Genomic DNA, 22350 nt, shown 5'->3' with positions numbered 1-22350 from the left:
CCCACGAGCCAGCGCAGGACGTCTCCTCCAAGGCCAGGCAGGGAGGGCTTGGCTTCAGAATCGCATGGGGCAACAGCTGGGACCCCAAAATAAGGAGCACTGCCCGTTTCGGGAGCTGGTCCTCCTGCGCTTCTCGGAGCGTGGCAGTGCCTGTCTGTGCCAGGTGGGAGATTTCCCACAGAGCAGCAATAAAACTGTCTCATTTCAATTCAGGAAGGAGCGTGGTGAGCAGCTCCTTCTCCATCTTTGTGCCTAGGAATAGCCCAGAATATTGTAATGCAAAGTATCAAGGAAGTGAAATAAGGAATATTCTGAACCAAACTCAGATCCGTATTTTTTGAACAGATTTTTGGTATGGATCAGCTTGATACAACACGGTATTTACCAGCCTGGCCTTTAGTACAGGATCTGGCTTCCAATTATGCTTCACTTCATGCAACAGTTGCAGAGAGTGCGTGTGGGTGTATGAGAGATTGAGTTTGTTCTTTAGAAATGTGAAGTCTGCGTTGACTATGAAAACCCATCAGAATTTCTAGCACTTAAACGCCATTTCCTTTTGCAATGTGCTACCAGCATTAAGCGAGCTTCACAACAGCTCTGTGAGAAATGGAGAATGCAAGTGGAGGAAGACAGGGTGGTTTTCAGAGGTAGAATATCAGTCCAGACATCATTGAGAAACAGGCTGTAAATCTTTTCCAGAAGCAAAGAGTTAATGTCCAATCTCAAATTACAGCTTGGAAGTGAATGCCTAAAGTCTTAGCTCTTTTTTCAAAAGTACGTAAGTGAAAATGGAATAAAGTACATGTCAGGCATGGCTGCTGCTGTGGGTTCGAGTAGTCTCTTGAATCTGGGATAGCAGCTGTCAGGCAATCCTGATGGCCACCACTTCACCCAGAGTGTCCTTATATTCCTGGTGGTTGTTCCCAGATGCTTCTCCTTTTGTGCTGTGCTCTTGAGCTTTGATGGCGCTTTGCTAGCTACTGTATTTCGTATCCGAGAAGTCCAAAGGAGTGTTATTTTTGTCTTTCTGCAGTTCTCAATGTTTATGTCTCTCCTCTAGGTTTGAAGACCTATCTGATCTCTGGTCAGAAGGTGAAGGAACTGCAGTGCAGCTGTTCACAAGCCCTGCTTCCTGGCTTGGAGTCTGGAGATGGAGCCAGGATACAGGCAGCATCATCGTCTGAGAACGCCAGCGACTTGACGAAGACTCTCAAACATGTGGAAAAACCTAAGGTAAAATGCCTAGTCCAATTGACAAGCAATCTCTAAAGTAAGGTGAATGTTTTTTAAAGGTGGTTTCAGATAAATGATTTTCTTAATATTTGTATTTCGTGACTAAGAGGTCAACACCGCTTTTTCAATAGTCTTGATTTTATTGGGGAGAAAGAATCTATGCCTCCTGCAGCTACTATAACTTTTATGATTTTCTGTTTGCTGCAGCCTGCTTCCATCTTTCCTCTATCTCTCATGCTGTGCACCTGTGAACCTTTTTATATGAGCTTATAACAGACATCTCCATGGAAAGACAGCAGGATTGTTTGAGTGGTAGGAGAAAGCGCTTTGGTAGGCTACAAGACTGTGTTTTATCTGCTTGCTCTAGAAACCTAGAGGGCAACGATTTGTATGGAGAAACAGCTTAGAGAAATGATGACATTTTGTTATGTTCACACCTCTCACGAGAACTCTTGACAAGGAAATCTGTGAAACAATGTGTATTACTTTGAAGCTTTGCTGTTACTCTCAATCTTCCAGCTCAGAACAGATTTCCCAAACAACAGATGTCTATTCTCTGTTTTCATTTGTGCTGTGAGTTCCTCATGTTGGGTTGCCTGAGCTGGGCACTAATGCCAGGCCTGTGGGTGGCTGTCTGCAGGTCCTTAGACTCAGTGTATTTAGTCCTGGAAAGAGCTCTTTATATTTAGCTGGTAGAGCTGACAGCAAGTGACTTTCATGGCACTCCGTCTGGATCAGGAGAGCATGGTTCAGGCACCTCTACCCTGCATCTGTGCTTGGTTTTAGTTTTGGAGTAAAAACACTTGATCGCAGTGTGATAAGCTGGAAGGCTGGTCTGCAGATACAGACCAAAGTTAAGCGATCTCCTTACAGAGCAAGCTGGGGCTGTATAACTACAGAAGGTAGCAAAGCCATCATTGTCCTTCCCAAAATATGCAGTGTGAGGTTTGGCTGGTTTCAAGTTGTTGGTGACACCTTTCTATATTCCTACTGCTGTGTAAGTAAGAACGGGATGGCATATTTGGCATCCCTCAGGCACCAGCTTGCCAGCTCTCTCTCATCTTTCAATGAAGGGACTCAAAAAACGTAGGAGAACACAGCACAGGGCGGTCAGTGGATGCCTGTGTAAACAAGTCTGTGCTGCCCGGCGCGAGGCCACACAGAGGTACTGCTGAGGCAGAAAGGGGTAGGAGCTTATCTGTTTCAAGTAGTGAAGAGAGAAAGCGAGTATGCCCTGTTAACCTAATGAGTTAGGTTGGACTAGATGGTCTCCGGAGGTCCCTCCCACCTCAGAACCTCGACTGTTCTGTGATTCTGGGACAGCAAAGTAAGCTTTAACTGGAGGGCAGCAAAACTACAGCAAGGTACAGTGCTGACCTGACTGCAGCTGGGATCTGCTAACATGTGTTATGTAGCAACTTTTGGTGCTTGTTCAAATGACCCAAGACCAAAATATAGTCTGTTAAGGATTGGCTTGCCCTCTGGGGTGTGTGTGTGTGGGGGGGAAGTCCTGTTTGTGGGGTCTGCGGGCAGCTGCTGCAAGCTCTTGGGTTTTTACCTCTCCTTTTACCTCCCCTTCCATTTGTCTCCACTGGGGAAATACTCACAGACCGGAGGGGTGGTGTAGGGACAAACTGGGCTGTGCTGCTTTTCCAAACGCTGCTGCTGCTGCGTTGCGCAGTGAGCCTTTGTGTACCTAAAATGGCCGCCCAAGGAGCGGGGTGAGAAATCCGGCGTGTGCCCCTTCACTGTGTGTGGGGTGAGGCTGCTGAGCGCTAGGTGAGGGGGAGTGTTTACACAATGTGGCCCTGTCTGCCAAAATCTGAAGAGAAGGTGTGGGGAGCTGGGGGTCAGCCTCTCCTCAGAGGTAACTAGTGATAGGACTAGGGGACATGGCCTCAAGTTGCACCAGGGGAGGTTCAGGCTGGAAATGAGGAGACATTTCTTCTGAGAAAGAGCAGTCAGGCATTGGGATGGGTTGCCCAGGGAAGTGGTGGAGTCACCGTCCCTGGGGGTGTTCAAGAAAAGGTTGGACGTGGTGCTTAGGGACGTGGTTTAGTGGGTGACAGTGGTGGTAGGGGGATGGTTGGACCAGATGATCTTGGAGGTCTTTTCTAAGCTGAATGATTCTGTGGTTCTAACATTGATTTGCTGTCATGTAGGTAGGCACTTACTTCTCTACGTGTTTTCTGAAACAGGAGGGTGACTTACTCAGCAGAAGTGTGCATCACTTCCTAAACAGCTAGCGTGCCACGTTCGGACATGCTGCTGGCCCGCGCTTTGTTTGCTGCTCATCGTCTCTCTGCATCTGGTCTGGGGCCGTCCTGGCTGGGTGTTAATTGCTGTTTAAATGCTTACGCTGTTCTTCACCGCACAGAAGTGCAAACATGGCTATCCAGATAAGTGAAGGAGAGGCTCACACTGACTGTCCAAGAAGGGAAGCTGCTTCAGAAGAGCATCTAGGACAAGTGCCGGCTTAGTTTCAGCCTTCTCAGACACCCTATCTACAGTGGTGCTAAAGCTGCTGCATCGAGTTTATGCTTATAGGTACCTGTTTCTATTCATCACCACGAGCACTGGAGGTCTCCTGAGGGATTTTGCAAGTGGCCAGATGACACCTTGAAAATAGTGTGCCTGATTGCCCAAAACAGATTGATGCTGGAGTGAATTTTGAACGGCCCCAAACTCAGCTTCCCCTGCAGTCTGATAAGTATCCATATAACGCATGCCCCAAAATATGTCAGAATGTGTACAGCACAGTGATAAAGCAATCATGTGAAGGTTCAGCACTTAGTTAAAAAAAATGCTCCGCTGCCGTAGTTGCAGTATAGGAGTGCAAGGTGCTGTTGCTTCTCGCAGCAGGGCTAGGTGCAAGTACTCCAAGCTCTGCAGCACACTCTCAAGTGTGGATGTGCTCCAGCCTTCTTCCCTCTGGGTAGTCTGTTATGGCAGACTGCGGGCTGAGAGGGTTGGGTCAAGCATTCAGGAAATCTGTAATTTGCCAGCCATGCTAGAACAGGTCTTACGATATTAAAAAAAATAATAATAAAAAATTAGAATATATTTTAAAAATCCTCACAAAGAACAGATGTGCAGTTTAATCACAGATCGTGCACAGTTTCTGAAAAGGAGTGGGTTTCTTTTATACAGTGTTTTTTTTCTTTTAAAGCCTGCAGCTTGCTGGTAGGGTCTGGAGTGATAATTTGCAGAAGAATCATGACTTACATGCCAACTGTTTTAAATACAAAGCTGTAAACAGTGTCAGTGTGGGAGGAGATGACTCCAACTCTGCAAAAGTAGGAGGGGCAAAATTGTAGGCAAGCTGAAATATTTTTGTTCCAAAGGGAAAAAGTGGCCATATTGCATGAAAAGGATGACTTTCACCTTTTGGGCTTGAATGGATGTTCTAGTGGACAAGGTCTGTTAAGGAAGGTCATGAAGGAGAGTGCAACAGTAATTGATCCATGAAAGGAATTGTATTTCCTCCTCTCCTCCACTATGTCTGCATTTAATTTGATTGCAAATCTCATTGCAGTATGGATATCAATAAAAGGCGTGTTTCAGGTCATGAAGTGGGTATGTAACTAAAACGGTGAGGAAAGATGCTGAAAACATTAAGTAGCAGCTGATTTTTGTATGAAAACGCTGTAACTTGCTTAGCCATTTTTGGTATTAGTTTATTTTATCTGTCATATATTGTGAAATCCCATACTTGACTGAGAATTACAGGCTTTTTGTAAAAAATGTCATTATCAACTCAGTATGAAAACAGAAAGTACTTCTGCTTGTTTCGGTGTTTGCTGAAAGTGCGTTAATGCGTTATTCATCGTGACTGGCCACAAACGCACGGAGCTTGTGCGAGTGTCTGCAGTAGAGAATTAAGTTTATGATATTGACTTGAACGCATGGGGTAGGTCAGATAACCTCCCATCTCTTTTCAAAAAGACAGGCTTCTTTTCTGAGATTTTTGTCTTCTGCTTTAACCCTAGGAGCTAAGCATGTGATTCGGTCCTGCTGGTTTATTAGCAAGATCAAGTGGGGAGTATTTTCTTTATTTTTAATGTTTGAGATATTTGATTTTTATTATCACCATTAACTGACTTCTACTATGCTTAAATCTACTAGCTATCGTTCTAGGAACATAGAAAGCTTGTTAGCCCATGGTCACGTTCAATTTTAAAGCCATTTGATAATGCTTTCTGCAAAGTGGTTAAGGCATTCGTGATACTTGATATTTTTTTAAACAAAACCATTTAGGAAACAACTTCATTCTTTTTTCCGGTATGCTGTTACTTGGTCAGGTTGTACCGCTTCAGAATTGGATGAAATTTGCTCACCCGTTGCCAGATTAAGGAACTTGTAGGTAATTCGAGTGCCTCAGCCCAGCCCGTACTCCCGAGGAGCTGCGGGTGTGATGGTCATGGTCTGCTGGCTGCTAAGAAGGCTCAGAGCCTCCATGACAGCCTGTGAGAGACATACATGGTTGAATGATGAGGTGGAGCAGCAGTCCCAGGAAGAAGTGCTACACCATAACAACCTTCAAAATTAAGACTTCTGAATCTTTTTTGAAATTCAGGTGTGACAAGAGACAGGAGAAGGGGCACTGGATGAAAATTCAATTCTGAAAAGAGAAACATGCTGGTCTTTGAAATAGGGAGCAAACCTGAAGGGAGAAGCTGTTGTGTTTTTGGACCAGCTGTTGCATGTTGGATGGAAGCTTGCACCAGTCCCTCCTGAGTTCAAAATAAATAGATAAAAGGGACATGGGGTGTTGAGTTTGGGATGAAATGCTCAAGTGGCTTGTTGGAAATTTCAACAAGTTCTTTTGTGGATAACCCACCAACATGTGGTGTAGCGTGCTGAATTTAGCATGCTGTTCCCAGTGACTGGTGTGTCTGTACCCATTAGTAGTCTTCTGGCAAGCCTGGTAACAACAAACTGTCTGAAGAGTATAGGAATTGTCAACAGGGATCGGATATAGGGTCCCTCTCGTGCAGCATCCTGTCTGTACATGGCGAGTAAGAGAGAAAAGTTTGAAGGACTTTGCAAAAGAAGATAGAGGGTTAATTTGCCTTAAGAAGATCACATTTTAATTCAGTGGGACAGGTTGTTTTAAAAGCTGAACTGTGACCTTTTAGGTTGCTTCCAAAATGCATAACCTGTAACTATTAGGAGTGTTGATGTGCTTTCCTTGTTTCCTGTGATGTTTGCTCAGTGTTTGGCTTCAACGGTATAACACAGCCACAGCTCCAGTCCCCTCTCTTACAGAGCTGTATGAAAAAGTATTCTCCTTCATTATTTTCAGATTTGTTACTTTCCGTTTTCCTGTGCTGTTTGTAACACGCCATGGTGTTTTGTGTTTTTGAATATGCTGCATTCTGTGCTAAGTCTTCCCTCAGCTGGTCATAATGCCATTCAGATCTTTCTGCAGACCCTTTTTAAACAAGAAAATTGCACTTCTCTCACTGAAGAATATTTCTTTTGGGGGTACTCCTTTGCCAGAGAGTAGTGATTACAGAATGTCTGTGATTTTACACCAGTAAATCTTTCCTGGGTTAGATTTAGCTTTAGTAAGCAAAAAATCTATGATTTGTTTTTGAAATGGTGGATTCTGGTCCTGTCAAATTTTGCTCCCTGTTTCCCTTTCTGTTGCTTTGTTTATCTTTTAACCATGCAGCAAGCATACAAGCAGGCCACATTATAAATTGCATACCATTACGAGGACACCAGAATGTTCCTGGCTAAATTTTTTTTGTCTCATTGCAGCCTTGCCCTTCATGTAGTACCACCCTTGCACCCCACTGTGATGTCAGCATAGATGAAGGAGCTATCCAAAATGGTTGTCAGGATGAGCATAAAAACAGTACAAAGGTAATTTGAGTATTTATCACTTCCCTTCTTTCCCCTTATTTCTCTGCTTCAGTTAGCTTTCTCATTTTTGCACAGCTATTACTTTTATTCAAGCCCTTAAGCAGCAGAACCAATTTTGAGCAGTTGTATTCTAAACTTTGGTTTCCCGCTCCCCGCACACCCCAAATTTCAAAACAGTTGGTAATTTCATGGGCCAGTTTGAGAAGGACCTAAAATTTGGGCTCTTTAAATTAATGCTGAGGCCAGCCAATGAAAGAGGCACAAACAACGCTACCACCCTCTCCATCGCTTACACCAGTCGCCGTGTGTCACCTAGCCACAAGTCACACAACTGTGTCTTGCCATTGTCTCTTGTATCGTAGCTCTAAAACATGGTCATTCCTGTTCATGCCCACAGCTGAAATTCACAGCACCTGAGTCCATTCACATCCTTTTTCTGACAAATAGAGCATCTTCCATATTCAGCATGCTGCTGCCAAGGTTGTTTTCCTTGCTTGTTGCTTAGATATTCTTACCGAAGCCACCTACTCCCTCTACAGTACCAGACATGGCCTATTTGTCGTCTTGTTTGTGGCCTTTGTAGCCTCCCTGCTCTGCCTGTCATCTCTTCCCCCTTTCCAGAAAATTAAGCTCCCACCTAAATGCAGACTGGATGCCAGAGCTTATCAGCTCTCTGTTATGTTTTCAGATAAGTGTAATGCTTTTCCTCACTGGGGAGAATCACTTTATAACTGTTCTCAGGGATAGCTATCTGGCTGTTTTCCTTCTCATCTGTCTGTAGAACTCTTCTTGTGTATAGAGCTAACAAAAAAACTTGCTAGCATTTTTGTAAATGGTATGTAGCACAGTAGGCCATGTTCTGTGCTGGGGTTCCTAGGAAACAGCCTAAGAAAAAAAAATACTCATCTCTTCAACTCTCAGGAAGATAGAGCAGAGTGGCCAGCAGGTACTGGTCTCAGAACAGCATGAGATCTTCGAGACAGAAAACATTGTGGGAAATCTTCCCAGATGGTGAGCATGAGATGCTGCTTCCCAGGCTGCTTCTGCCCACGTGCCAGGGGTCTCCAGGAACAGACTGCAAACCAAGATTTTCCTCCTGATACCAACCACCTGTTGTCATATATTGTCTTCATCAGAATTATTCTTTAAAGTTTCTTCCTACTGCAGCTATCTTAGCCTCATGTATGTTAATCACGTGGTCGATGAACCATGCTTGGAAGAGGCCTGTCCAGTGCTGAAAAAAACATTGGTAAGTTCATTGGAAGAAATAAGCTGGTGGAGACCAGATCATATGTCCCTCATGTATTCACAGGTCACAAGTTGCTACCCAAAAACTGGACCAGCTAAGTGGCTATCCAGTGAGTCTGGGATGCCCATTTAAGTGAAAGCTTAAGCAGGTACATGTACAATGCTGCCATGGCATTTGATTTCCGGATCTTCTTTGCAGTCTCAGGTTTCTTAGGAAGAAGAGCTATCGGCTCCCTCTGCTCACCTCTGTTCTCTCCCCACACCACGTCGCTGCGCCTGGCCCTGCAGCATTCATGTCCCTTCCTGTTCTCTCATCTCCCAAAACGCTGTTAACCACCTCCTTGGACCCTAGTGTCCTTTGGAGCCCACACGTCTCTTCATGAGGGGAGTGGTCCCGTGGTGCGTCACATCTCCGAGTGCTCGGGAGAACTGCATGGCCTATGGCCGTCAGAACCCACAGTAGCACTGGAGCTAACAGCATTTATTAAACAGGGATTTTCTCCTTACAAGCAAGCAGTTTCAAACTCTAATCCCCTCCTGTTAAGATTACAGAGTGGAGACAGCACAGGAAAACCTTGAGCTGACCAAAGGGAAGAATTTTCTTAGGGATTTGAGCCTTTGCCAAAGAGCTGAAGAGAAGAGGCCAGGAGAAGTCCATGCTGACCTTCTCTGAAAGAGCAGAAATTTTTACTGCATTCTTCAGATGAACTCGAAGAACAGACAGGGAAAGCAAACAGTACACATATCTTTTCTCTGAGCTGCCCAGACAAAAAAGCTGTGTTCCCTTCTTTACTGCTTTTCAAGTACAGCAGGGTGAGGAAAAGGAAAAAGATTCTTTACAAAGAAAAGGGTGGTAACTGTGACCTTCATTTTTCTAGGCCTCAATTTTTTTTTCTGCAAAGTGCTCTCAGCAAATACAATCTTTAGCACTAAAAAAACAAACAGCAGCAATGAAGAACCTTCACTTCAGGCGCTTGTTTGACAGTTCTCCTTGCCTCGGGAGCAGCAGTTGCTCCGGCCAGCACTGCCATGCCCTCTGCTCCTTCGTAGCGCTCCCCCTGGGCGGGCTGGGTGACCTGCTCCGGCTGCTGGAGGGCTTGTTTGGAAGCTGTTGAATGCTGTCCCATAGAAAAGACGCTGGAGACCTTTGGTGGTGACCAGGAGAGTGCCCTTCTGTCACACTCACAAGTGCCTGTCCAGTCCAAGAGATATGCGTTGCTGAAATCACCTTTCTCTTCTGTTGCTTACGTTCCTTAGCAAAACATTGGCAGCACACCAAGGTAACTACTGAATTTGCCTATTATACTTCATCAGCTGCTGTCGCTGTACCATGAACACCTGCAAGCTGCCAAAACAGCTGTCTTGAGTCATAGTAGGGACAAGGCTGGGAATCCTGTCCTCTCTGTGCTGCACTCCTCCTGCTGGGCAGCCAGCGCAGAAGAGTCCTGCGTCCTGCCTGGGCAGGGGGAAAGGGGAGTGCAGTCCGCCTCCCTCCTGCCTTTCCTCCGGCTTTCTACGGCTGTGGGGCAGAGCAGGTCTTCCTTTCGCTCTGGAAGTTTTGACGGGGATGGGGAGCTGAGCCCAAGTATTTTATGACTTCCTTGCTCGAGGTGATGTGCTGCTGCTGTCTCATATCTTCACTGGTAATTATTTGTGAAAGCAGTGATGCATGAAAGTTTTTAATATGCACAATGTTTGTGTTTTTATGTTTGTTCAACTAGAAAATGGATACCAGAAATGCTTATGTTAGAAGAACGCTTCTTTTTTGTTGTAACATCTTCCTGTTAAAAACTAGGAAATAATATATTAACAGTTGCCTGTGCACCTTCAATTATACCTGCCTATGTTCACGTTCCTCATTTGTTTTACAGCCTAGAGACGCAAGGAGATTCAATTAATTTTGCACGGGCAGCTAGAAATCTGGTATTTCTCAGCTTTAGCTAAGTTGATTTTACAATCTAAGGAACATATTTCAGTGCATGATTGGGTGGTGTGATATTTATGGTCACTGCAGTGGCATCCAAGAATAGTCCTTTGGAGGAGCTAGTCACTGCTGTGCTGACTGCTGTACAGGCAGAAATGAAGAAACTTCTGTCATGAGTGGGTTTCAGGATGAGGATGAATGATACATGGTAAATGATAAGACGTGGAGGGGGGAGATGAACATTCAAATATGCTAAGTTTTGATACATGTTTGTATTTGAAAATTGTAAAATGATCCTGACTAACTGCAGCTCACTTTCATTCTAGCTGTATTTAGTTGTCTAATTCCTTGGACTTGCTTCAGTGCACATTGGTCTAGATCAAACAAAATGTAAAGAAAGAACTTCACATTCCATGAAAATAGAATCATTTTTGGTTGAAACTTATTTTTATTCTGAAATGAATGACAGCAGAATTGCTGATACTGTGCACTTCAACTGTATTGCAAGCTGGTGTCAAAATTTAAAAATACATTATTAATACAATGGTAAAAGAACTATATCTTAGTGAGGAAAATGTGGTTTCAGTTGCAGAATATTTTTGTAGGATAATAAGCTGTACAAAAGGGCTGTTCAGATATGGCTGTTCCATCTTTCTGGGAAAGCAGTGAGGCTGTAGTGGACAGTGGCAGGATCAGCAAGGCTGGCAGAGTTAATTGTCTTATGACCTGTGGAAAGATAGCACAGTTAAGGCAGGTATTTAAAAAATTTTTGAGAAGAATCTTGACCTGAAGATGAGTGAATGAAGTTTTGGTCTGTCATTGGTCTTCATTGCATGTGTGAAAATGCAATTTGCTTTCTGATGCCTTGGAAACGGACATAAAAAGCAAAAAGACGACTACACCTAAAGAGGCGTGTGCTTCTAGCAGACATGAATGATTTCAAGGCAGGTGGAGGTAGGTCTTTGACATGATCACATAAAAGTTCAGCGTGCTGAGGGAAGAACTTTTGACTTTTGCTCCATTAAATCTCTCCTGTCTGCTTTCTCAACCATTCATGTTCCCTGTGTATCTTTTACTTTCTGTCATGCAGGCTCCAGGAGGCCATAGTCCAAAGACTCAAAATGGACTTTTGAGTCCTCCACAAGAAGAAAAGCTGAGCAACAGTCAAACCTCGCTTTATGAAATGTTGCAAGAGAAAGGAAGATGGGGGGGCGTGAGTCTGGATCAATCAGCCCTCCTTCCTTTGAGGTTCAAAAACATCAGAGAAAAGACAGATGCTCACTTTGTCGATGTGATTAAAGAAGACAGGTAAGGCAAGTGGAGCTGCACAAAGAAAAAGTATATAAAGGAAGAAAAGGCATTAACAGGGGTCCCATATCTGTAATCAGCATTTGTGTGCTTTTTGTTTCATGTCATTAATTATTGTAAACGTATTATAACATGCTGTATGTTTTCTGATCTTAGTCTGTCTTCTGTTTAACCTGTAGTAGGAACTTGAACTCAAAAACATTCTGCTCAGGAATATGTAAAGCCAGGTTTTTCATTTTTTTCTGTGGTTAACAGACATTCTTCATTCAAGTCTTCGAAAAGGAAAAATACTCTTTCGATGACTTGTTGTGGAGTTGAACTCTTTTATCTTTACATTCAAAACTCCTCCTAATATACATATTATGTACCTTCATCTGCAATTAAAAGTGTAATATACAATCTGAACCACAAAATTCAAATTTTTGTATTGCAAGAGAACAACATCTGATAATATTGTGTGACTAATACCTAGAAATCACATTTGGTTTGGAAGCAGAATTAATAGGAGTGAATTTTCATGGACCTGTTAGCTACCTACAGCATTTTGTAAAGTTAGCCTCTCTCCCCATTTCATACAAAAAGACTTGTTTCGGGCAGAGGAAAATATGTTCTTCAGAATTCAACACTGTATGATTTTGTAAACACACAGCCATATCTCCCTTATTATGGCAGTGATTTGACTGGATCAGCTAAACAGATAACTTAGTTTTGTTATTATTTATGGCTATTCTTATTTTTGCTTCACTGCTTCCACTGAGATTAGGGACATTTTATCTAAATATCCTTGAAACTGTATGCTTGTATATACTCCAGGCTGTTCGGAACAGGGACAGTGTTGTCTTAATTGGAAACATGACCAAAGCAGGGAGAAGTGAGAGAGAGGGACAAAAGTCTTTCTCCAGTCTCTTCTTCTCTTGTTCTTTTTCGTTTCATTTTTGTTTGTTGGTTGTTGGTTTTTTTTTTTTCAGATTATCTTTCTCCTGGGGCCAACTTCTGTAAAAATTTAGGTTCTTTTTTGTGTGTGTGTTCTGTCATTAGTGGCTGAGAACAGGTGTTAAGCTGATACTTCAAAATATTAGAAGACAGAATGATTGGGAAAGTCCAAATGTTTGCAGAAATCAGGAAAAACAAATTGGATTTTTGTTTAAAATTTAACTAGCATACTGCAAATTTTAAGTTACAGAAGCAGCTTAATTTATGCCAGTGGACTGCTAAAGATACCCACCTCCAGCTCTTGTATTCATGGAGCTTTCCTCCTCCACGTACAAAATGGATACTTCTTCAGAAAAAGGAAAAAGTAGGACCATGATGTGACATCAGTCAAAGCCTAGCTTTTTTTTTTTTTCTCAATTAAATATCATCATTACCATATTAAGTGGGCCATTTCTTGTTGCCAGGGAAACTTCTCTGCTGAGTTCGGTTCATGTAAACATAACTTTCCAAAAATAATCTCCTGATTAATTAGGTCTATTCAAAATGGTTTAAGCCTACCATTTTATATCAATCCTTTTTAACATTTCGTAGAGTTAAGTTGTATGTAATGAGTCATTTAAAAAACATGTTTGATCCCCTACTGTGAAACGTAATATATTGTTGGTCTCAAATTTAGTATCGATGAGGACGGTTGAACGGGAAATCTGAGTTTTCTCAGCGAGTGGGGTAAAATCCAAACTTCCACTTGGTCATCCTACATGAAGACTCACATCATTCACAGTAATAATTACTGGAATGTTGCTGCTTTGCTTTCATGTTACTGCAAACCCAACAACAGCGAGTGAGAGCTTCTCTTCTTATTGGGTAGCGACTTGCACCATGTTGCATGATGCAGGTGTTCTGATCTGCAATGTAAATTAGGCATCATATTCACAGATGTCTAACCTAGATATGGTGATTAGGTGTTTAAATTAATCATGCAGGTTTCCTGTACAGCTGGGAAGAGTTAAACATATCCTAGGGACGATTCAGGAGCCTGCGCACTGCACAGCTGCCTAGGGCTGGGTGCGAGAAAACATTGAACACTGGTGGTGTTTGTCATGCCATAGCCTCTTCTGGAGTTCAGATGTGTGTCTGAGAGTTTCACAATTGGCTGCTGGGCACTTTGTGTGCCCAGATTTCACCTTGGAGTTGATATCTCAGCACAGTTCCAGTCATCTTTAAAAATAATAGCAATAAAGCCAGTGTTAGTGTGGCATTTTTGTATTACTGTATTACACAGGAATCCTTTCCATGGAAGTTATCGGCTTGCCTTTTCTTAGAAATTGATTGTATGTATTTTGCACAGTACATAGTTTGAGCTTTAACTCTAGCTTTATTAGAACCTCTATAAAAATACCATGCTTTGTTCATTGCAATCTGCATGCTACCACGTATTTTAGAAGAAAACTTTAGTATAAGAAGTAGTAAGAGTAGTAACTGGGTCTTCTCATTCCTCGAGAGCATCCGGTAATGTTTTTTAATATATTGGCCAAAACCGGAGTGTTTAAAGGATGTAAAGTATCTGCCATATTCTTGGTTGAAGTCTTTTGTCTTCTAGAGCCTCAGGGCATGTGTTTGGTTGGTCTTGCATCTCGAGAAGAAATGCTTCCCACATGCTATCTTGTATTGGGAAGTTTGGGCTTCTAAAAAATATCTTCCAGCGGTACAAAAAAAAAAAAAAAGAATGCAGGTACAGACTAGCTTTCTAGGGTCTTTCAGCTTGTTCAGTTACGTGGAATTTGGTCTCGTGCATCTCTGTGGCTTTTGTTTAGCGTTAGCAACTGCAAAATAGTCTGCTCAAATTTTTGCTCAGGTGCTATGTTTTTTGAGGTAGCACTTGGAAGGAAGCAGTACCGTTTCAGATTCTATGGCAGTTTCTAAAACAGTGCATTGTATGTAATGAGTGGAATCAGTTGCTTGAAAACGAAAAGAGGTTCATAAGGAAAGTGTGTGTTGTGAAGTCTCAGATTAGGATGACAGAAGAGGGAGTGACAGACTATCCCAGAAATAAATTTGGGTAAGCAAGCCTGACCATCGGGCACAAAGCAGTCTATGCTGAGTAAGTTGAGTCCTTCCAGCTCTTTGACACCTACTGGAGAAAGAAGAGGTTTGGAGATCAAGTGTCATAGATATCACCAGAGAATTTCTTTCATAGACTTCTTACAAGTCTGTAATGTAGACCTCAAAAAATGGTCTTTTTTTTTTTTTTTGCTCTGGAGGGTAGAAAATAGAAACAACTTTTTAACGTTTAAGGCCCCTTTTGTGTTTGTGCTGCACCTGGCACTGAAAGATAAGCTGAAGGAGTAAATAAACACCCTCTGGTAGATGCTGCCTACTGGTTCATTAGTTCTAGTAAGCTCATTTCATTATTTGTTAGTGCCTTTGTTGATGATTCTGGAGATTTCAAATTTTCTGTTGCAGAAGTAAATTTAAGCCATCCATCACCTTGGGTTACATTTTTCTGCAGCCTGGATCGTTAAGCGAATGTTCCCAGCTGAGTTACTGAGATATTTTAGTGTCTTTAAAATAACAAGACGGTGCTGTTTTCTAAAATGGACAATGTTTTTTTCTAACAATTTGTCACCTTTATCATCCTTGGCTTGCTTTGTCCAATAGAATTCCATCCAAGACATAAATATCCCACGGCCACGCATCTCCTAAGGTTGTGCACCTGTAGCAGCAATTAACCTTTACAGTCAGCTAGCTTATATTACAGTTATCTGTAGCCATCTGCAGTTATAGCTGTTAAGTTTCTGGAAGAGCTTGTTAGTGTCTTCCTGAAAATATAAAAGTTTGCTCTGTCATGGTTTTGTAAAATATTTCCTCTGTCTGAGCAAGGATAAGGGGGTACCACAGTGGCTGAGAGCAAAGGAAAACTACAGGAACTGCAAATGCAAGTGCCTCCATCCCTGGAAGCAGAAGCCACAGAATGGTGGGGCTCTGGAAGCACTACAGCTGAATAAACTGATGCTGAATTGTCTTTTCTCTTTAGCCTCATGAAAGACTACTTCTTTAAACCGCCTATTAACAAGCTGAGCCTGAACTTCTTGGATCAGGATCTGGAGATGGCCTACAGGACGAGCTATCAGGAAGAGGTGCGTTTCTCATGGCATTGGTTTTCTTCTGTAATCCAAGTAATGTCTGTAATTGTTTTTAACACATTTCATTGCAGTTGATGACAAGGGTTATGAAATGTCAAGTGGGGTTTACTACTCAGTATTGCTGCCTCTGAAAACAGTCTCAGTTTACCTGTCTCGTGCCATGTCCTGAGTCTAGTCCAAGATTTGGGTTGGAAATACATTTTCACAACCCACCAGGATACACTAATCACTTCCCCTGCCTTTTCTCTGTTTTCAAGTTAATGTTTCAAGGCTTTAGGCAGGTCGGAGAGCTGTAAATGACTACTTGCCTTCTCATTAAATGTCCTGACTTTGAGAATGGTATTTTTGAATTTGATTCTTGTTCATGCCACAGCCTCCTGCTTATCTCAGTGATACCCAAATCTGGTCTGAACTCAATATTATAAGTTCTGTAAATGTGTTGCATTCAAAAACAGGCAGTTCAAAACACTGTGTAATTGTAAGGAACAGTGTGTAAATTGTAAGGAACTTGGTGCATTCTTTAGGATTTTGCAGCGAGTATAAAAAGTCCTTTACCCCCTTGGGAGCTAGTAGTTCTGCAGACTATACACATCAGTAGATATTCCTGCTGGGTTGATATGAACTAAAAAGATGTAAGTTTGCATGTAGCAACAATAGACGTCAGTACTAACTGAGGTTACATTTCCATGAGTGGCTGAAAAGGTACGGCCAAAAGAGGGCAATTGCTCTCCCATCTTGTTCCTACTGCTCCCTGTTCCTGCTAATGGCTCTGGTGCTTACCACACTTCCCTGCTGTGATCTAGTTCATTTTACTAACCCAGCATAAAATAGTCATGTTTTGTTTTTCTGTTTGGGGCTTTTTTTTCTTTTCTTTTTTTCTTTCCCTCTATTTTCTGCTGTTTTGGAATTGAACCAGCAGCTTGCTGAATGCCAGAGGCAGCACGAGGTGAGGGTCTGGGAGCAGGAGGGGATGGGCCCTGCCCTTGAGCAGTGCTGAGCTGTGAGGCTGGGTCACACCTCTGGCAGGGTTCCCACCATGATAAACGAAAGTGTTGATGCTCGCTTCCTCCCAGTTTACCCTGTATCTGAGGACAGGTAGGATTTCTGCTTCACTGCTTGTTGCTTTCTGCTTGTAGGCTGCTTTCTGTGCTGGGCAGTGCTTCCACGCTGTCCTTAGCAGCAGCCCGTTTGCTTGGTTTCTACTTTTTACAAATGAGGTCTAACTTTTTCTTTTTCCTCTTCTTTTGTTTTTTCTAACATAAGGGAAGCATAGTAGTGATGCAGTTCAATTCATTCACCTTGTTCAGGAACTCTATGCTCACCCTGCAGCACTTTAATTGGTGTCTCTCTGAATAAAGCTCATTCAGCAGCAATAGGGAGAAGCTTCCTGTGGGTGACATTCACATTTATGAAGTTATATCTACAGCAGTGTATTACATCTACTCATATCCTGGATTGAGTGCTACAGGAGAGCAAACCAAGAGTGGTATGTGCTCTTTTGATAAATCAGAATTTACATGGTATTCATACCAGTGTGTGTGTGTACATACACGTGCACACACAGACCACTGTTTGCCTGCTCAATTTGTACAAACTATACAGAAAACAGTAAATCTAAATCTTTCCAACTGAAAGATTGGAAAGAGAAGAAAAGCAGTGATAGTCAAGCACATGCAGATTGATCTAGTAATGTGGGTGTGCAGGAAATTCATAGAGGAAGGAGAAGGAATGAGGTCTGTGCATTTTGTTGGTGGTAAGCTGTTCATTTGAAAATTATTAAGTAAACCTACCTGAAAATGGGAACCTTATTTCATAATAGCAACTATGCAGGACTGGGGCAAAACTTGTTAAAGCCTTAGTATTAGCACAGTACTGGCCCAAAGCAAAACAACAAAAATCTCTTGGGGAGCGAAGTGATTGTAGCATTGCTGGTTGTTGAAATGCCTCGCAGTTCACTGTTGCTGAACGCAACTTCCAGCTCCAGCGAGTTCACCTCTAATTACACGGTGCCAGCTGCATGATTGCTTTGTGATCATTCCTAAGTGTCTCCACTTCCCGAGAGCTTGCTTAGCCTGTTCTTGTTTGGAAATTAAGGCACTACTTAACACTGTTAGGGCATCCTTAACACTGTCACTTTAGGATGCGGTGCTGATTTCCTTAATTCAATTTGTGACTGTGTATGTGGATTAAAGGGATTCTTCTACAGTTCAGATTAAAAGGTAATTTTGGCACTGAAACAAAGCTCACTGAATACATTAGGTTGCAGAGAGCTACAAATGAAGAACAAGTTCATTTTGCTGTGCTGTTGAGTGCCAGTAATGTTCTGAGGACTGAAAGAAATGTCCAAATGAAAGTAGAGTACAAGACTGCAGTATTCAAACGGGGCTACTTCATGGCGTTATCAATAGCATACTTCTCATTTTTCTTTGGAATTTGTTTTCTGCGGTCCCTCCGGAAGATACAAACACTCCTAAGACTGCACTTAGTGGAATAAGCCAGGGTGCGGAGCTCATGGTCTGGTTTTCAGCAGGACTGGCCAAACCAGCACACACCACAGCTGTGCCAGCACAAGGTGGGGTGGGAACATGTGGTAAGGGGTTGCTTACAGCAGAGAGTTACTTGGAGTCCTGGCCTTAGATCAGTTCAGGTTCCATAGCGTCCCGATTGCTGCTTTTAGTCTTGTGTGAAAGGGAGATGTGAGTTCTGCCACGGTGAACTAACTCCTTCTGTTGAGTGGTGCTTGGAGGGTTTTCTTCAAGACCCCCTGGAACCAGAAAGGGTTTTTTTTGTTTTTTTTTTTTTTTCACTGTTGTAAGTTCTACTGTTATTTTAAATGAAAATACTTGAAGAAAACTTCTGATAGCTTTCTCTGCTAGTAATTATGTTTTTTATGTTCCTTTGCATAGTATTGGCAATTTTTGTATTATTTCTATGTCATTATATTCTGTTAAAAAAAATGATAGTGGTCTTTAAGAAAAAAAAAGATGCACGCCATACCCAGGGGCTGTGCTGCCAGTGTGTTTCTGCAACGTAGGCGTATTCTCAGGGAACTGCTAGTCATTGAACTACCTCTTCTGTTTCTTTTTTAATACAGTACTTATAGTGGATTAATGAAGTGGCAAAATGTTCTGTATTCCTCTATTTATTTTTGTGAGCTGCTGTTTATGCTGTTTATTATGTTAATTTGTCAAGAGAGCATTTATTCATTGTCATCACTTCCCTCAACCCCCGTGTTCCACACAGGTTATAAGGAATGCTCCAGTGAAGACATTTGCCAGCGCTACCTTCAGCTCACTCCTGGACGTGTTCCTCTCCACCACAGTCTTCCTCATACTATCTGTCACGTGTTTCCTGAAACACGGGATGGTGGCGTCCCCTCCGCCACCTGCGGCAGTCGTCGTGTTCATCATCGCCATCCTGCTGGAGGTGCTGTCCCTCGTCATCTCCATTAGGTAATAAAAACGTAACACTGTCTTGAAATAGGAGTGAGAAACAAAGCGGTTGGCTGGCTAACAGTGCTAGCAAAGGCAAGAAGGCTTGCAGCAGATCTTGCGCAGAGAGGGTCTAGCTGCAGAAACTGAAGGAGAGGAGGGTGACTCTGATCGAGTCCGCCCGAGGAAGCAAAGTCTGCACACCATGCGTGTCCCCACCTACCAGTGCTTGTGATGCCACGCACAACTCGATGTCTTTCACTCTCATCTGTCCTTCAGAAAAATCCCCCACATTTAAACCCCTAAACAGAAATACCATTCTTCTGGTTTAAAGCTGAAATAAGTTGTCACAAATGCAAACAGTATTCCTTTTCGGGGGGGGAGGAATAAATAAAATTGTCAAAGTCACAGCACATCTGTCAAGAATTAGTTTTCTTAATGACTTCTGTTTCAGCTCTGATCAGTTTAATATTCAAATCATTTGTGTTTTTTTTCTGTTTGACACACTGAAGTTCAGTATTCCCCCCAATTCCTTGGCTGTGTGACAGTCAGCTGCTGCTCAACGGGGCATGGTCTTGTCTCCGCAGTCAGGGCCCTGCCAGCCCCCACACTGCCTCCTTGCAGCAACAAACCGTCAGCCCCCAGGTTCTTCAGGGTGCCTCTGAAGCACTGTGCCATCAGAGGCAGGTCTTAGCTGCAGGCACAACTACCTGGTATTTAACAGTGATTTCTCATTCCTGATTTATGCCCAGTCATCTCCAGAATGTGTGTTTTGGACTTCTGGGACACTTACGGTCCTTACCCCATCATTTGTAACTCGTTGAAGATCCGTTACTGTGCAGTTCCTGCATAACGTGGGGTTTCCCCAGGCCTTAGCAGAAGACTGCAGTTGTTATATGCATTCAGTAAAGCTCATGCTCTCCTGGGCGTGTTGTCTGATGTGCACAGATACCACATGTAACGTGTTATTAATCCAGATGGTAGACGCAATAGTAAGATGTTTGTTTGTCTGTACTTGTGATGGCAAGTTTATTCTGACCCCTTCGTTCTCTGTTTTCACCATCACGAGAGAATGTTGTGCGGGTGGTGTGTGGAAATGGGTGTCTTCACTTGCAGTTCTGCAGATCTGTTGGTTATGTGTAAGTTAAAATGCTTTTGTAATTACAAGTTAGAAGCAATTCTGCTGTTGTTTCAAAAGAAACAATAGATTGCAGCTTGCACTCTGACTTTTCAGGGTCGAGATAAAAAATAATTTGTACTTCAGCCACCAAAGTAATCCTTGTAACTCAAGTATGCCTACAAAGGTATGCAAGCATGCTTACTGGAAATAGTGTGTTTTGGAGTAAAGAGATGTCATTTATGAACAGGGACAGTACTTTTGAAGGTAGTGTTTCTTAGCAGGTGTACTTGGCTGTTACAGCTTGAATAGCATTGTAGTTCTGGAGTTTTTGGAAAAACTAGAAACTCAGAAAAGTTTTTCTTGTCAGTTTAATGAGCCCAGGCAGATCCTTCATTACGTCAGGATGGGGAGCAGGAAGGCAACAGTGAGCAGTTAGTTTGGGTTAGGTGGCCACAGAACTGAATCCTTGGATTTGTTCAGCTCTGAACAACTCAGCCACCGCTTTCTACAAGAGCTGGTTTCTGTTACCCAGGTGCATTTGGAGATACTTTGTTTATTCGCCTTGCAGATACCTCATCAAAATAACTCCATTTTAGTATTTTTCAATATGTTATTGTTCCTACTTGTTTTTCCAATGTCACATTATTATCTTTGCATTTACTTTTGCTTACTTCATACAGTTATAAAAGATGATGCTGTAATCCTATAAATTTTTTTATGTGGGTACATAAGGTTTTCCTTCAGTCCTGTTCTGTAATTGGTGGGTCATGTTTTATTTAAGGAGAAGAAGGAAAGTTGTTGTTTTCAGTATGTTGTCTGTATAGTCAGGAATTTGCAAAGCAGTTTTGTCTTTCTGAGCTGTGTACGTCAGTAGGGAGGTTTAAATTCATTGCAGCACTGTATTGCTGACATCAATGCTCTCTGATAGTGAGCCCGGTCCATTACCAAGGTGAGTTTAAGTGGCCTTATAATGTTTTCTTAATGCTATTTGTTTTTGCCAATGACATTTCTGCTATTTGCATGAGATTGTGTTGGTTTAAAACCTAAATTTTACTTCCTGAACAGGCTCGGATTCCTCATTTAAAGTCATGCTGATTTAAAAAGCCAGTGTTTAAAGCAGACTCCTAAGTCTTAGAAGTATCTATTTTTTAATATTAATCATTCCTTTGTGTTTAATTCTGATCGGAAAAACAGGTTGAGAAACATCTCACCTTTTGGTGAACATCTGTAGACAGTCACCAAAACTTAAGTGGTCCCACCTGATATGACAGCAGCAGGTTTTCAATAAACAATGGATTGAGAGCGCACAGGTTTGCCTTTCTCCTAATGGACACTCATGGGAGGTTTGGGCGTGCAGGGAATATTGTAATTCCTGCACAGCTACTACGAGTGCAGATGATGGTTGCTCACTAGCACTTGCTGCTTTCACTGGGACTGAGATGGCTGTGAATCTCAAGACCCCACAAATTCTTGTGGTTAATTTGGGAAACAGGAATTGCTGGATGGGAGAAGTGGTTGCTGCCCTTTCCTGCCCTCTCCCACAAATGTGTGGCTGAGGAATTTGAGATAGAAAACAAGCCACTGGCTATCAGTAGCTGCTGGGGCCCTTGTCATGCAACTGTGAGATGTGTTCTCCTTTCTTCTGGCATGAGGAAAGCATCTGCAAATTTACTCCAGAGTTACAAGCAGTTGATTCTCAGTCATTTGCTGCCACAGGCTCACATTCACAATTTTTCCTTTAGTAAACGAAATATGATTTGTACTTGGCTTACATCTCATCATGGCATCTATAGTAACCTGTAAGTAAATCTCTGAAGTTCAAAAAAGGATCATCTCAGATCTGGGGAGATCTCACCCAGGGTACTTCCTTGAAAATAGCCTCCTACTTTGCACTGAAAAAGAGCTTTTATTGCTGAAGACAATCTCAGAAGCCTTCTGGCTTGTTTTCAGTTAGAATCATAGAATCATTCAGGTTGGAAAAGACCTCTAAGATCATCTAGTCCAACCCTTAACCTAGTACTAAAGTCCACCATGCTTCTAAGTTCTACATCTACACATTCCCTGAAGACCTCCAGGGATGGTGACTTCCCTGGGCAGCCTATTCCAATGCCACACAACCCTTTCAGTAAAGAACTTTCT

The 22350-nt window shown here is 42.5% G+C and overlaps 1 protein-coding gene across 2 annotated transcripts in view; it reads left to right on the top strand.

Moving 5' to 3' along the window:
- The window catches only part of ADCY9 (adenylate cyclase 9), an 84017-nt gene that overhangs the window by 42551 nt on the left and 19116 nt on the right, over window positions 1-22350 (top strand). The window contains exons 2-6 of one of the 2 annotated variants that reach the window (XM_035549093.1): window positions 1061-1233; window positions 7000-7104; window positions 11367-11584; window positions 15552-15654; window positions 18904-19112. In XM_035549093.1, coding sequence (XP_035404986.1) covers window positions 1061-1233; window positions 7000-7104; window positions 11367-11584; window positions 15552-15654; window positions 18904-19112 — 808 coding nt within the window. The remainder of the gene's footprint in view (window positions 1-1060; window positions 1234-6999; window positions 7105-11366; window positions 11585-15551; window positions 15655-18903; window positions 19113-22350) is intronic. The other variant, XM_035549094.2, reaches the window with a different exon arrangement.

Source organism: Cygnus atratus, chromosome 15 (assembly GCF_013377495.2).
Source record: "Cygnus atratus isolate AKBS03 ecotype Queensland, Australia chromosome 15, CAtr_DNAZoo_HiC_assembly, whole genome shotgun sequence".
Classification (NCBI taxonomy): Eukaryota; Metazoa; Chordata; class Aves; order Anseriformes; family Anatidae; genus Cygnus; species Cygnus atratus.
Note: the sequence above shows the minus strand (reverse complement) of the source record. Positions and strands in the feature narration are given on the sequence as shown.